The sequence below is a fragment of the Euphorbia lathyris genome, chromosome 9 (genome assembly GCF_963576675.1).
Source record: "Euphorbia lathyris chromosome 9, ddEupLath1.1, whole genome shotgun sequence".
NCBI lineage: Eukaryota > Viridiplantae > Streptophyta > Magnoliopsida > Malpighiales > Euphorbiaceae > Euphorbia > Euphorbia lathyris.
Window position 1 is genome coordinate 38,327,224 of NC_088918.1, and position 15,302 is coordinate 38,342,525.

Consider the following 15,302-nt stretch of genomic DNA (forward strand, 5'->3'; position numbering starts at 1 on the left):
GACTTCTGCTTCTTTGCAGGAGACTCAACATTCGATGAAGGAGTCTCAGCAGACTTTCTCTTGCGAGAAGCTGGGGCCTTAGTTCTTCGTCCTTTCTTAGGCTCAGCAACAGTTTCCTTGGTTTGGCCAGCTTGGCCAGCAGCAGCAGCAGCTTTTCCTTTCTTCAAGGGCTGCCCATATTTCAGTGCCCTCAGCGAGGCAGCTGTGATTTCGGTTCCTCGGAAAGATTCCTCACCTTCGAGGTCAATCTTGTGGTCGATGAGGATCCTGGTGATGATTGATCCCAACCTCAGTGTACCCGTGCTGCGTAGGAACCCAACAACTAGGAAGACCGGCATGTTGATGGCGGTGTACGTCAGCATGTGCCATATGAAGCACTGTTCAAAGTTGGTTGCTGATGTAGTGCAGTTGATCTTTGGGTAAATGAAATAGCTCAGCAGGTAGTGATCCATCTTCTGGTGCTGTCCCATTGAAGATGCTGAGATCTCGCCTGAGTGACCCTCAGGTTTGCAGAAGGTATGGACGTAGTTGGTTTTGTCCTGATCTCCTGACTTCCCCAGCCTTACTCCCTCAGTTTTGAGCTGGAGGAGATTTCCTATGTACAGAGGGTTGATGAAGATGGTTTTCCCTTTTACTTCAGTGCTTAGGTAGTCGGCGGAGTCACTGGCAACCTTGAGGTTGTGGTAAAATTCTCTTACTAGGTCAGGATAGGTCTCATCCCTGACCGAGAACAGCCCAGTCCATTCGTTCTTTGCTATCCATTCGGCAAATGGCTGTTCGTTCTGTACAAAGTGCTCCGAAACCCATCTGGAGGGTTCTACCTTCCATTCAGATATATTGTCGAAGACATTGGAGTAGGTCCTGATCTTAACAGCTTTCTCTTTGCCAGAAGTTTGGCCAGTTTTACCCTTGCTCGGTGTAGAAGGGTTTTGTGAAGGTTCATCGGAGCTGGACTTTTGGTGGCCGGCACCGGAGACTTTGAAAGATAACTTAGTCATTCTTCGAAGATGGAGGAATTAGAGGAATTTGAGAGAAAAGAAGTTCTAAGTGATTTCTTTGCCTTAAGAATTGATTAAGCGTAAAGAGTAAAAGATGGGGAAATACCCATAATTTATAGACGAATTGAACGGTGTGGATCTTAATCGAATCCATGTGTCAGTTTTGCCTTGGGATCATGTACCGACAACGATCCTGGCATTTATGACACATTACGGCGAATACGTCATCCTAGGCTATACGCGTGCTTTGCATTTATGCTAACGGATTAATCACTCAGTATTTAGAATGTCAAGCGTTTGATATTCTGAGTGGTCAGTGCAGTATTTAAGGATGATTTTAAGTTCAAGTTCTAAACTAATTTACTCAGTATGCAAGTTTTACTCAGTTATTGTATATTCAGAAAGTTCCGATGAGTAACTCAGCAAACAATAAATCATTCAGTATGTAATTCACTGAGCATTCATATTCATTTAGCACAGGAATTCACTGAAGAGGATTAAACATACCAATTGCTTCTCTCAGTATGCTGAACTGCTCACGAGCCAGTGGCTTCGTGAAGATATCCGCAAGCTGTTCGTCCGTTGGGACAAAGGTCAGCTTGATCTCACCCTTGAGTACATGGTCTCTAATGAAGTGATGTCTGATGCTGACATGCTTCATTCTGCTGTGTTGAATTGGGTTCATGGACAGATCAATTGCACTTTTGTTGTCACATTTGACCTCAATTGTCTTCGTTTGAACACATAATCTTCAAGTTGTTGCTTGATCCATAGGACTTGAGCAACACAATGACCAGCAGCAATGTACTCAGCTTCAGTGCTGGACAAGGCTACTGACGCCTGCTTTTTGTTGAACCAGGATACAAGATAGCTTCCTAAGAAGTGGCATCCTCCAGAGGTGCTTTTACGTTCCAGCTTATCTCGTCCATAGTCAGCGTCAGTGTATCCGATAAGTGTAAAATCATGAGTATTTGGATACCACAAACCTGCGTTCACTGAGCTTTGCAAATATCTAAGGATTCTTTTTACGGCAATGTAATGAGATTCCTTAGGGTTAGATTGATATCTAGCACAGTAGCATACTGAAAACTGAATGCCCGGTCTACTGGTTGTTAAGTAAAGTAGAGAGCCTATCATACCTCGATATAACTTGCTGTCTACTGACTTACCATTCTCATCAGCGCAGAGGACAGTGTCAGTGCCCATAGGAGTGGATATTGGCTTGCAATTTTCCAAGTCATATTTCTTTAAGATCTCCTTGGCATATTTGGCTTGACTGATGAAGATGCCATTCTTTCCTTGTTTAATTTGAAGACCGAGGAAGAAGTTGAGTTCTCCCATCATAGACATTTCAAACTCAGTCTGCATTTGTTTGCTAAACTCCTTGCACATTGATTCGTTAGTTGCACCAAATATTATATCATCAACATAAATTTGGGCCAGCAGGGTATCTTTACCCTTTTTCTTAATGAATAAGGTTGTATCAGCTTTGCCCCTGACGTAATTTCTAGTCAGCAGGAAACTGGTCAGCCTCTCGTACCAAGCACGCGGTGCTTGCTTGAGGCCGTACAGAGCCTTTTTGAGTTTGTAAACATGGTTTGGGAACTTAGGGTCCTCAAAACCTGGAGGTTGATTTACATAAACCTCCTCGTTTATAACTCCATTAAGAAATGCACTTTTGATATCCATTTGGAATAATTTAAAATTCATGTAAGATGCATATGCACATAATATTCTAATTGCCTCTAGCCTTACCACTGGGGCAAAGGTCTCACCGTAGTCTATACCTTCTTGCTGACTGTAGCCCTGAGCTACAAGCCTTGCTTTGTTCCTGACTATGTTTCCTTGTTCGTCCATCTTGTTCCTGAAGACCCATCTTGTTCTGATGGTCTTTTGACTCTTTGGATGAGGCACTAACTCCCATACATCATTTCTTCGAAATTGATCGAGCTCCTCTTGCATTGCGTTCATCCAGAATTCATCGTACTCAGCTTCAGCGAAATTCTTCGGTTCTTGTACTGAGACGAAAGCAACATTGCTGAGGTACTTCCTGAGTTGATTCCTCGTCATCAGGGTATTCCCAGCAGAATCAAGGATTACACTTTCGGAGTGCCCTCTTGGAATCCTTATTTCTTTGGGTAGATTCATGTCTTGTGCTGTTCCTGTTTCAACAATCTCTGCAGAAGTAGATGGGTCAGTAAAAGTAATCTTAGGTTCACTCTTACTCTTGGTCAGCCTTTTCGTGAATGACTCAGTAGCTGGTTCTGAGTCAGCGATGGTTACTGAGTTTGGATCATCTTCGGTCAGCGGCTGGTATCTACCTGCAGGGTCAGTTTCATCGAACTCTACATGTATTGACTCTTCTAAAACTTGAGTTTGCTTATCAAAAACTCTGTATGCTTTGTTGTTTGTTGAGTAGCCCAGAAAGATAGCTTCATCAGCTTTTGAATCAAACTTTGCTAAGCTATCTTTGGTATTTAAAATAAAACATCTACAGCCAAAGGCACGAAAGTATCCAATATTGGGCTTTCGTCCTTTCCAAAGTTCATAGGGGGTTTTCTTGAGTATAGGTCTAACTAGAGCCCTATTAAGAATGTAGCATGCTGTGTTAACAGCCTCTCCCCAAAAATACTTTGGAAGCCTATGCTCATCCAGCATTGTCCTGGCTATTTCAACCAGAGTTCTGTTCTTCCTTTCTACAACCCCATTTTGCTGAGGTGTTCTAGGAGCAGAAAAATTGTGGTCAATGCCGCTGGCTTCACAGAATTCAACAAACTTTTGGTTTTTGAATTCTCCACCGTTATCACTACGGATATGAGCTAATTTTAGGTCTTTTTCATTTTCAATTTTTCTAACCAAATTTGAAAATGTCTCAAAGGTCTCATCCTTGCTGGTTAGCAAGATAACCCACGTATACCGAGAGAAATCATCTACAATGACCAAGGAAAATCTTCTTCCACCCAGACTCAGCGGCTGGACTGGACCAAAGAGATCCAAGTGTAGTAATTCTAACGGACGTTTATTTGAGACAGTGTTTTTACTGTGAAAAGATTGTTTGGTTTGTTTTCCAGCTTGGCAAGCGTGGCATAATTGATCTTTTTGAAATTTAAGTTCAGGCAATCCCTCAACCAATTGCTTTCTTGCTAGTTTGGCCAGGAGGTCCATGCTTACATGACCAAGTCTCATGTGCCATAGCCAGGAATTTTCTTCCTTTGTTACTAAGCACACAGTTTTTGAAAACTTTTTCTCTAAGTCTAGCATAAAGACATTATCTATCCGAGGGGCAGTTAAAATTAACTCATTAGTTTTACCCTCGTATATTTTACATCCAGTAGCATCAAATATAACTTTTCTCCCATTGTCACATAGCTGAGCTACGCTGAGTAAGTTATATTTGAGTCCGCTGACTAGGGAGACAGATTCAATAGTAGGATTACCTCCGATGGTTCCTGAGCCTACTATCTTACCCTTCTTGTTGTCTCCAAAACTTACACTCCCTCCTCGTTTACGTTCAAACGTGATGAACTGAGTTTCATCACCCGTCATATGCCTTGAGCATGCGCTGTCAATATACCACATCTTTAACTTCTCGGCACATCTCAGGCTTACCTGCATTGTAACTAGTTACTTTTAGGTACCCAATTCTTTTTGGGTCCTGACTTGTTAGGTGCAACAGGTATAGCATCATATTTTATTTTATGGCGACATACATGGACAGTATGGCCATTCTTTCCACAGAAGTCACAACTGACCTTCTGTTTAGGATTTTTTACTGACTTGTCAGCACCCCAGTGCTGAGCGTGCCAGCACACTTTAGTAGTGTGTCCTAACTTCCCACAAAAATCACACTGGACTTTTCGCTGGGGATTCCATCTCTGCTGAGTACCTTGGTACTGAGTTCTCAGAGGAATGTTATTTTTCTTAGGAACCTTTAGTTGGTTCTGGATGGTTGTGACGTCCTTCCTCAGTTTCTTTGAAACTGACTGGACTTCAGACACATACTCATGCATGATCTTCATGTTATCATGCAGAGTCGAATTGTCCTGAAGAAGGTATCTGAGGTCACTCAGTTTGACCTCTTCCACTTCGTCACAGCGCCTGCTGAGTGCTCTAACCTTTTTATTACACTTCTTAACAAGTGTATAGAGATCACTCAGGGCATTAACCATATCGTTTCTGAGCTGGGGAAGAGAAATTACCTCATTTGATTGCTCTTCATCATCTGATGCGATGGATGGGTCAGCATGCTCAGAGACGCATGGCTCAGCAAGTTCGTCAGCCATAAAGCATATCTTCGCTGACTCGGTGGCCTCACTTTCTGTTGATGAAGATTCATCACTGTCACTCCAAGTAGCCACCATTGCCTTCTTCCCACTCTTCTTGTCTTTCCTCAGCGTGGGGCAGTTTGACTTAATATGGCCAGCTTGATGGCACTCAAAGCATGTAATGGGCTTTGAGCTGTCCTTTCTGTATTTGTTGTCGCTTGAGTCAGCCTTATACTTATCAAACTTTTTGTAAGGCTTTTTAGAATATTTGTCGTTCTTCCTGAACAGCCTCTTCATCTTTCTTGTGAACATGGCCATCTCCTCATCATCAGTTGAACTCCCGTCGGTGGAGTCAGCCTTCATGACAAGTGACTTCTGCTTCTTGTCATCAGATTTTTCCTTCACCTCAAAGTTTTTCATGGATATCTCATGGGTCAGCAATGAACCGAAGAGTTCGTCATATTTGTAGGTGGTTAAATCCTGAGCTTCCTCAACTGCTGTCGTCTTTGCTTGCCAGTCTTTTGGAAGACTCCTGAGTATCTTTTTGACTTGTTCTTCCTCAGTGAAGATTTTCCCAAGTCTCTTGAGCTCATTAATGATGTTGGTGAACCTTGCGTTCATGTCTGAAATGCCCTCATCATTGTTCATCTCGAACAGCTCGTATAGTCTCATCTGCTGATTCACCTTGGATTCTTTTACTTTGTTTGTTCCATCGTAGGTGACTTCCAGCTTCTTCCAGATTTCTTGTGCCGACTCACAACCTGAGATTTTGTTATATTCTGCAGCATCGAGCGCACAGTGAAGCATATTGATAGCCGAAGCATGGTTTTGAAGCTTCTTAAGATCATCCTCTGTCCATTTGGCCTCAGCTTTTATAACTGTTTGGCCAGCCACAACCTCAACAGGTACAAACGGCCCTTGGACTATAGATAGCCATGCACTCATGTTTGTAGCTTGAATGAAGTTTTTCATCCTATTCTTCCAGAAGGTATAGTTTGACCCGAAGAATAGGGGAGGCCTAGTAACGGACAGCCCCTCAGGCAGTATTTGAGTTGTTTGGTTTCCAGGGAGAAACCGAGTGCTGTTTTCGCCCATGGTAGGGATCAGCTCAAGGTTGTTAGACCTTTTACAGTGAGCTTTTGAGGCTCTGATACCACTTGTTGGTCCCTTATTTAGTTCCAAGTATAGTTCCAAGGGGGGGTTAGGAACTATTCAAACTTTTTTCGCAATTTAGGGAGACTTCTTTTACTAAAGAAAAGGTTTGAACAGCGGCGCTGAGTAAACAGCAAGATACTGGCTTAGTCAACAGGTGACTAGGTCAGTTTCTTAGCTTGAGTCAGGAGATAGCACTTAGAGTCTATTCCTGAGCTCTTACGTTTTAATGCGCACAACTCAACTTGACCTCTTGACTTGGTCAGTTTTGATTATTTAAGCAAGCAATATAAATAAGGAGTCAAAGGTTTAGAAATACTTCTCTCAGCAGATTTATCCAGGTTCGGCTTCTTCTAAGCCTACGTCCTGTCCCCGGAACACGTCCGAGATTTCGAATCCTCTACTGAGCTCTTTAAAGGTAGAGCCTCAAACCTTTTACAATATCAGCAATTGAGTATGACAAGAGTACCTTCCTCTATACTTCTACTCAATCCTAATCTCTCCACTGAGTACTTAAAACCGAGTACTCAGCCTCTCCTTTCTATCTCTAGAAATGATAAGTGTTTTTGTCCTAATACAAAGATGTGCTAAGACACTTTAGACGATTTACAATCACTCTAGACTTTTACACAGATATGAAAATGTAGTGTAAGAATTTTGCTTTGCTTCTTGCTTGCAGAACTTGTAGAGATTTGGTCAGCGTAATGGCTTGATAAAGTTCTGTTTGTTGTGAAGCTTGTGATGGCACTATTTATAGAGACGTCTGGTCATTCGGTCATTTCGAATTTCGAAATAACCGTTGGAGGGAAACGGCTATGTGTCGTTGTCATCCTGACTTGCACAGAGCTCTCGGCCAATCACAATCGTGTATCTTCTGTCCTCGGTCAGCACAGCAGATGGTCTCTCCTTTTATGGTAAAGTCAACTGGACAGCATACTGTGTCGTCTGAACTTTGCCAAAAGAGGAAACACTTTGTCTGGAAGTTTTCCTTTGCCAGCTGCTGTCTTGTACGCTTTGTCGAGACTACTCAGCAGCTTTATCTTGAAGTTGTTCCCGAAGGTCTTCTAGATCCTTCCGATTGCTGAGTTGCGTTTTGAACAAAAACGGCAACGTCTTGACATACGGGGGCCGAGTGTACTGAGTTGTTTGACTTGGGCCTTGGCTTCCGCAATGGGCTTGGGTCTTTCGATTCTTATGTCTTATAATATGTTAACTCAACATTGAACAAACACATTAGTAGAATTAAATCAAAGCATTTAAACTTTAGTGTGTTTAGAATATGTATATATATTATGCTTAAACAATTTTGTCAAATCAAAATTATGTGGAAAGGTGTTTCAACAAACTCCCACATTTTGATGTTGGCAAAACTATTCAGCAAGGAACTTAGTATGAGCTCCCCCATGACAGTTGACCTAATATACTTTAGCAAACTCCCCCGTAAGGGTTGAGCTACTGACTTAGTTTTACTTAAAAAAATTTAAGGATTTAAATAAGTAAGTCTAAGGTCAGTTTTTAGGTATAGGTCAGCTATATCACATATTCTATTTACTCAGTGGTAAGCGGAAGGTTTAAACATATAGAGCGCGTGCTGAGTAATTTGTTCAATGAGTTTTTATCAGAATATTTCATAAGTATATGGGTTCATGTCAAACATGTTATCAGCAATGGCTGTCGGATGCACATCAGGTTGGAGCAAAAGCTTCAATTTTTGTAACACCCACATATAACTACCCTCAGTTTCATCCTTCATGATTGCATAGGCGATCAAGAAGTTTTTGTTTGAAGGCGTCATTCTAATGATTTCAAAGAATGGCATCTTATACTTGTTTGTTTTATATATTGAATCCATACCAACAAACAAGTAATAAGATCGGAACAGTGTGATCGATGTTGGATGTGCCATAAATAAGTGAGTCACAACATTGCTGCCCGGCATCGCTTGCGTCCAATGTATGTACTCCTTATCTATAGCAAGCCGATAAAACTGACCGATTACATCCCGACCCTCAAAGCTCTCAGTCCTGATTTTCTCCCTGTAATTAATAGATATGTCTTTGTGTCGGGCAATCCTTCGGATGTTTTTCTTTTATTGCAGCAAAAATAGCACAAGGCTTAGCTTGAGCTGAACTCATTTCACGAACAAGTTTTTTGGAAGTCGCGCTTAGTCCGCTCATCTGTCTGTAGCCCTGACGATATACAGCCAACTGATGACAGTGTTGTCCTCTATCTCCAGGAATCCCATTCACCACCCAACCGCCCAATTCAGCGATTTCTATAACCTTTATCTGAAATTTGCAACCACAGTACTTTGTTTTTGTATTCTTCCGTAGTATAACATCCATATCCATATCCTTTTTTCTTTTATAATTCTTAACACCATGAGCACATTTAACCAATATCCACTTTGACTTGCGCCCCGACTTGTGCGACGCTGTGGTTAACTCGAACCCGATCCCAATTGCCGTCTGTTTTGCCCAGTTAACAGCTTCATGATATGTTTGAAACGTTTGTTTGGGAAAAAACTGCGAACTGTAATCTATGCCGTTTCCGTCAAATTCTTCCCACGAAACCTCCTGTAAATGATAAATAACGAACATTACATTCCAAAACGTGACATTTCTACAGCGTTTCGGTGTCTAAACCCGAAAAACAGCCATAAATATGTTCGGGCGTGTGAGCATCACGCCTCACCATGTGGTGGGGCGTGATACTCATACACCCCACCACATGGTGAGGCGTGATTCTCACACGCCCGAGTGCCGAACCAGATTTTTTTTTAATTCAAATTACAGAAATGAAATGAAGTTCAATCGGAAAAATACCTCGGTTTTAGACACAGCATCACTCCCGTCTTCTCCCGGTGATAACAGATTGCCTTCCATCAAACGTGTTGTCTTTGATTCGGATGAAAATGTATTTGGGAGATTTTGAGAGAGGTTGGGAGGGATTGGAATTTTCAGTTTTTGGTTAAAGGGCGGTCACGTCTTTTTCCGGGGCTGGAAGTGTGAAATTAGGGTTGGGTTTAGTAATCCACAACTAAAACTTAATTAATAGGATTATATAAAAAAAAGTTAATTTGGTTTGGTTTTAACATGTATAATCAAATGAAAATTGATTTGTGATTTTAGTTTAGTCGAATTTAATATGCATAATGTGTTATAAGTACATGTGATTATATATAATATGATATATTTGTATGAAAAACTAATGAGCATGTCATCGATATTCTAATAGCAGAACTGAAGAGGAATAGAAGAGAGAAAGAACTAAAGTTTCACAAAACCGAGAAAGAACTAAAGCTTCACGTATAGACAAAACTTATAAACAATTTAATATAATTGTAGAAAATTATATAGTAAATTGTTTCTGTTTATTTTGAGAGATCATTAAAAGAATACTTGAATTTCTTTAATTAGAACACGATTCTTTAAACATAACGACAGAACTCATCAAGCATGTCGAGCAACTTAGAGAATATGTAACAAAAAGAAAGGGTCAAGCGCAATATATTAAAATTCAAAAGAATTGAAAGACATAATATAGAAAAAACACTCTATCGTACGTAAATAATTAAAACCATTGAACAAAGCCAAAAAAAAAAAATACATTCAAAGAAACTATAACCTTAATAAAAAAAAATACAATTATAATCTTCTTTAATATCCACATTAATCAACCTTCAAATAAAATAAAATTTATATATCCAAACACATAGCGGGTACCGGATATCTTAAGGGTAATCCCATAACTGTCCTATACCCACATGTGATTTGTTGAATACCATGCACGCTCTATGCCCTTTTATATAGGGCTCGCGCAAATCACATAAGACGACGCTTGGACCGCAATATATTGTTTTATTGTGTTTACGTATCAAATAAAAAAATAATATTTAAAAAAAATTACATTATGGCCGCCTAGTTGCAATTTTTTGTAATGTTAGTTAAATTAGTTGTCCAGCAAGTCAGTTATATTAGCTGCCAATGCATAATTGATTATAGGTAACGCAGTTAAATACTGGCACATTAAAATTCAGTAAAGAAGAACAAGTTGGCATTTTTAAGTTTTAACCATCCTCCTACCTTTTTATTGTTATAATACTGCTTATAAATATGTTTTTTTTTTCTAATAACTGTGACATCCCATCCCAACACAAGACAAGAAAAATGATGCTCTGGATTTACATGTTCTTATTTTTCCTCTTTTTCTTCATTGTTAAAATCATTATCAACCTTTGCCTTAATTCTAAGAAACTCACCCTTCCACCAAACCCATCAATCTTTCCGGTCATCGGAAACCTCCTATGCCTGGGCCGTTCTTTCCATCTTGAGCCCATCCTCCGGTCATTTCACGCCACTTTTGGACCAATAATAACTCTCCACTTCAGACATTGCCCCTCCATATTCATTGCAGATACTTTTCTAGCTCATCAGGCCTTAATCGAATTTGGTGCCATTTTTGCAGATCGTCCTCCACCAGATGCAACTGATAAATTCATCACGAGTAATAACCATACCATTAGTACCGCCTTCTTCGGCCCCAATTGGCAACTCCTTCGCCGGAATCTTACCTCCGGTGTCCTCCACCCTTCCCGTGTCAAATCTTATGCTCATTTGCGTAAATCGGTGCTGCAATTTCTTCTCAAAAACATCCATTCCCAAGCTAAATCTGACCATTCTGTTTGCCTTACCGATCATTTCCATTACGCCATGTTTTCTCTCTTAGCCTTTCCCTGTTTCAGTGACAGCCTTGATGAAAACCAGATCAAACAAATCGAGAAAGCTCAGCAACTTATGCTTTTCACTAATTCTCATACCAAATTCAAAAAACTCAACTTCTGGCCACGTGCTACTAAGATTTTGATGCGTAAGAAATGGCAGGAATTTTTTCAAACACTTAGAATGCATGAAGATGCGTTGATTCCACACGTACGAACAAGAAAGATTTTGAAGGAAGAGAACGATAAAGAGCGACAGGATTCATACTTTGTGTCCTATGTTGATTCCCTATTGGATTTGGATCTTCCTGAGGATAAAAGAAAGCTAAACGAAGCAGAAATTGTAAGTTTATGCTCGGAATTTCTAAGTTCCGGCGCAGAAACTACATCGACGGCATTGGAATGGATTATGGCGAATTTAGTTAAACACCCACAAATTCAAGAGAAATTATTCAAGGAAATCAAGGGGATAATAAAAGATGGAGAAAAAGAAGTAAATGAAGAGGAATTGAAGAAATTACCATACCTGAAAGCAGTAGTATTGGAAGGTTTAAGGAGGCATCCGCCATTGCATTATTTGATACCACATGCTGTAACAGAAGATGCAGAGTTGGATAAATATGTAATCCCGAAAAAAGGGATTATAAATTTCAACGTAGCACTAATGGGGTGTGAGCAAGGGGTATGGGATGATCCAATGGCTTTCAAGCCGGAAAGATTTATGAATAATGGCGGAGGAGGTTTTGATATGGGTGGACATGAACATATAAAGATGATGCCTTTCGGAGTTGGGAGGAGGATGTGCCCTGGCCATGAATTAGCGATTCTTCATCTGGAGTATTTTGTGGCGAATTTGATATGGAATTTTGAATGGAAAGCTGGGGATGGTGAGGAAGTTGATTTGACAGAGAAATTAGGGTTTACAGTGAAGATGAAGTATCCATTGCAGACACATATAACCCCGAGGTTAGAAAAGGAGACTCAGACTGAGACTGAGACCGGTCATGATATGGTATGGGATGAGTCACTTTTATTTCAAACTGATTTTGAAAGAGATGGGACATTATTATATTATTTATCAAGGTAGACCCTATATATATATATACTGTGAATTTCTATTATGTATATACATTATACACTATATGGGTTGAGTAATATGTATATATCGGATATTATTAATAATAAATATATATAAATACTATGGATTGATTGATATAATGTATTACCTCAACAAAAATTGTCAATTTTCTTACAAATACTAACTAACGCATTCGTGATTTTTACCTGATCAGTCACCATTAGATTTAGAAGGTGTGAATATAAACATTTCGATGATTTTAATTTTCACCATAAGATTTTAATAAGCTTAAATCCAAAGGTGATTGACTAAATTCACTTGGTAAGTTATTGACTAGGTGAAAATTACTGACTAACTGATAGTAATAAGAAGAAATTATACCAATAGTCACTTATTAGATATGTTTTACAAAAAAAAAATATAAGCAAAACCACATATTATGAAGTAAGTGAACAAATGTCATTTTAAATATATACAAGCTGAAACACAACTAGGGAAATATTCAATGAAAATTTCCATTTGAGAAAGAGAACATGCACAAGCAACTAATAAATGAGCCGCAACATTTGTTTGACGTCTCTCATACACAAACTCGAATAAAACAAAGGATCGGGCCACCTTATAAATGTTTTCTAAAATGATCCTCAACCAATTTGATACCACCACATCACCTTTAATTAACTCAATAGTAGAGGCTGAATCAGAAAAAACCAATAAAACTTGATATCCACAATCTCGTACCGCACGCAACGAATAAAGAATAGATAAAAGCTTCGCATGTAGGGCCGATAAAATAGTGCCAATTGGGTCACCACCAGAAATGGATACAAGACCATTACAATCCTAAACAACTAATCCAAATGATGCAATAAAAGTTTGAACTAAAAAGCGGCATCATAGTTTAACTTATAGGAATTAGGAACATGTGGTAACCATAAATAATAGACGACAGACTCAGTTAACCTTGGCCGAACATCAATTCATTCTGATGACCATAACCTTACTCCACCTTCAAAATTAGCAGCACATTGCATCCCTCCCTTATCCAACAAGACTTCTTTCCTTTTGTATTTGCCTTCCATTAATACGAGCAGCACCTTCCTAAGTCTGCTGCAATATTTGTGGACCATTAATATTCCAATCAGCACCACGCCTAGATAGAAAAATGTCAACATCAAATGAAGAAGAACACTAAAGAGGTTTGTTCATGGAATTATTTAGTTTTTAATAATAAATCCAAATTCAACACAAAACCTTAATAGCATTTTTGTAGTAAGTTACGAGACGGTTATATCTAATAACCTAGTTCTTTATGCATAAATATCTAATTAGTAAGGTTGAATGTTAGAAAATAAAGGATAATTAGAGCCTCATTGGCTCTCTCTTTCTAAATTGAAATCTAGTGTAAAGTCCAGAATATGAAAATAAAAATATGGTAGAAGAGAAAAAGGCGCGTGAACCTTTGGGGACTGTTATGGATGAACCCAAAGAGTGAGCTACTACTCAACATGGAAGGGACCAAGAGGCCTATCTGGCATGGAAGAAAAGAATTCCATAGCTCATATCATCTAGCTCAGGTGCGATCTATGCACCACTTTGAAGGAAAAGTTTTGAGGTATGTATCTAACAAATATCCATTCTCTAGCGATCAAGTTTGACACTTACAAGAAACATCATGATCGTAGTATGAAGCATTTAAGAGAAAATGTTGAACATAATCAGTAAGCTTAGTGATATCCATCATAGGTTGACAGATCAACAAAAGGTCTAAGATGGTATACGCTATTTACCAAACAGTTGAGAGCATATGAAGATAAACCTATACTGGAAAATTACAGTTTACTGATGGAAAATTTCGTCAGTAAACACCTAAATTCCATCAGTAAACTAGATTACTGTCGGAGCTTTAACGACAAAAAACCTATGGACAAATCTCAGGTCAATGATTTCTGTTGACGGTTTGTTCACAGATGTTTGACGGTTGTTCCGTCAATATATTCTGATATTGCATCTGACGTTAGTATCTATCAATTGTTTTGATAGAAGCTTTGATGAAACTCTCTTCCGTCAGAATAATTATCTGTAAAAAAGTGTAATATTAACAAAAGAATCTGTCATGAATTGTTCAAATAAATTCTTGATTCTTCATTTACAAAAAAAAAAAATTATGACAACCATATTCTGTCGGTAGCTATGTTTTATTTCAGCAAATCCTTTATGGCGAAATTATGACAAACTCTTCTCTAGTAGCCATTTTTTATTTTAAACTAGTTTTTGGCCCGTGCGATGCACGGATTCATCTTAACATATGAAAATTAACAAAAAAATACAATCTAATAATTACAATTAATGATATAAAGGTGCTATACAAATTAAATATTATTATTTTATTTTCAAATTTACTTCAAATAATTTTTTGTAGATAAATATAATAACATAATTAAAATTAATATATTATATATTATATTATATTTTTTATCAGTAAAAAATGAGGAAGTGACATCTCAGCTCCATCGTTAGTGTTTAATATGATCTATAGATATACAGATAATTAGAGAGATTTTAGGGATTAATTTAAATTTTGTAGAACTCTTAGATATAATATGGATAAAATAATATTTTTATAGATAAATACAATAATATAATTAAAATTAATATATTATATTATATTTTTTATCACTAAAAAAAGGAGGAAGTGACACCTCAGTTCCATCGTTACTGTTTTATATTATATATAAATTAGCTTTAGCATCGATTTTATAATTACAATTTACAATTCAATCCTATTTCATAAATATAATTACTAAAAAATGCAATTAATATATCCATGAAAACACAATTATAATTACTAAACTTGTATATATTAATAATTATAATTTCAAAATATATCCATAGTTACAAAAAATAATCTAATTAAAGTAATTTGATTCTTAGATCATATACAAAATTATTATGCAAAAAGACATCATGCATCAAGTACCAGAATAAGTTGATATAATTTAGTGTCCCTAGAAATCTAAAAAATCTTTAATCCAAAATAAATGTCCAAAAATGTAACACCTTTCAACTACCAAAATACGTTGATATTG

The 15,302-nt window shown here is 38.1% G+C and overlaps 1 protein-coding gene across 1 annotated transcript; it reads left to right on the forward strand.

Moving 5' to 3' along the window:
• The first annotated feature begins 10,565 nt into the window (after positions 1–10,565).
• Positions 10,566–12,222, forward strand: LOC136207344 (cytochrome P450 89A2-like). Its single transcript, XM_065998612.1, has one exon. It carries the CDS (start codon positions 10,585–10,587, stop codon positions 12,220–12,222), a length of 1,638 nt encoding a protein of 545 aa, XP_065854684.1. The 5' UTR covers positions 10,566–10,584.
• Positions 12,223–15,302: the final 3,080 nt, after the last annotated feature.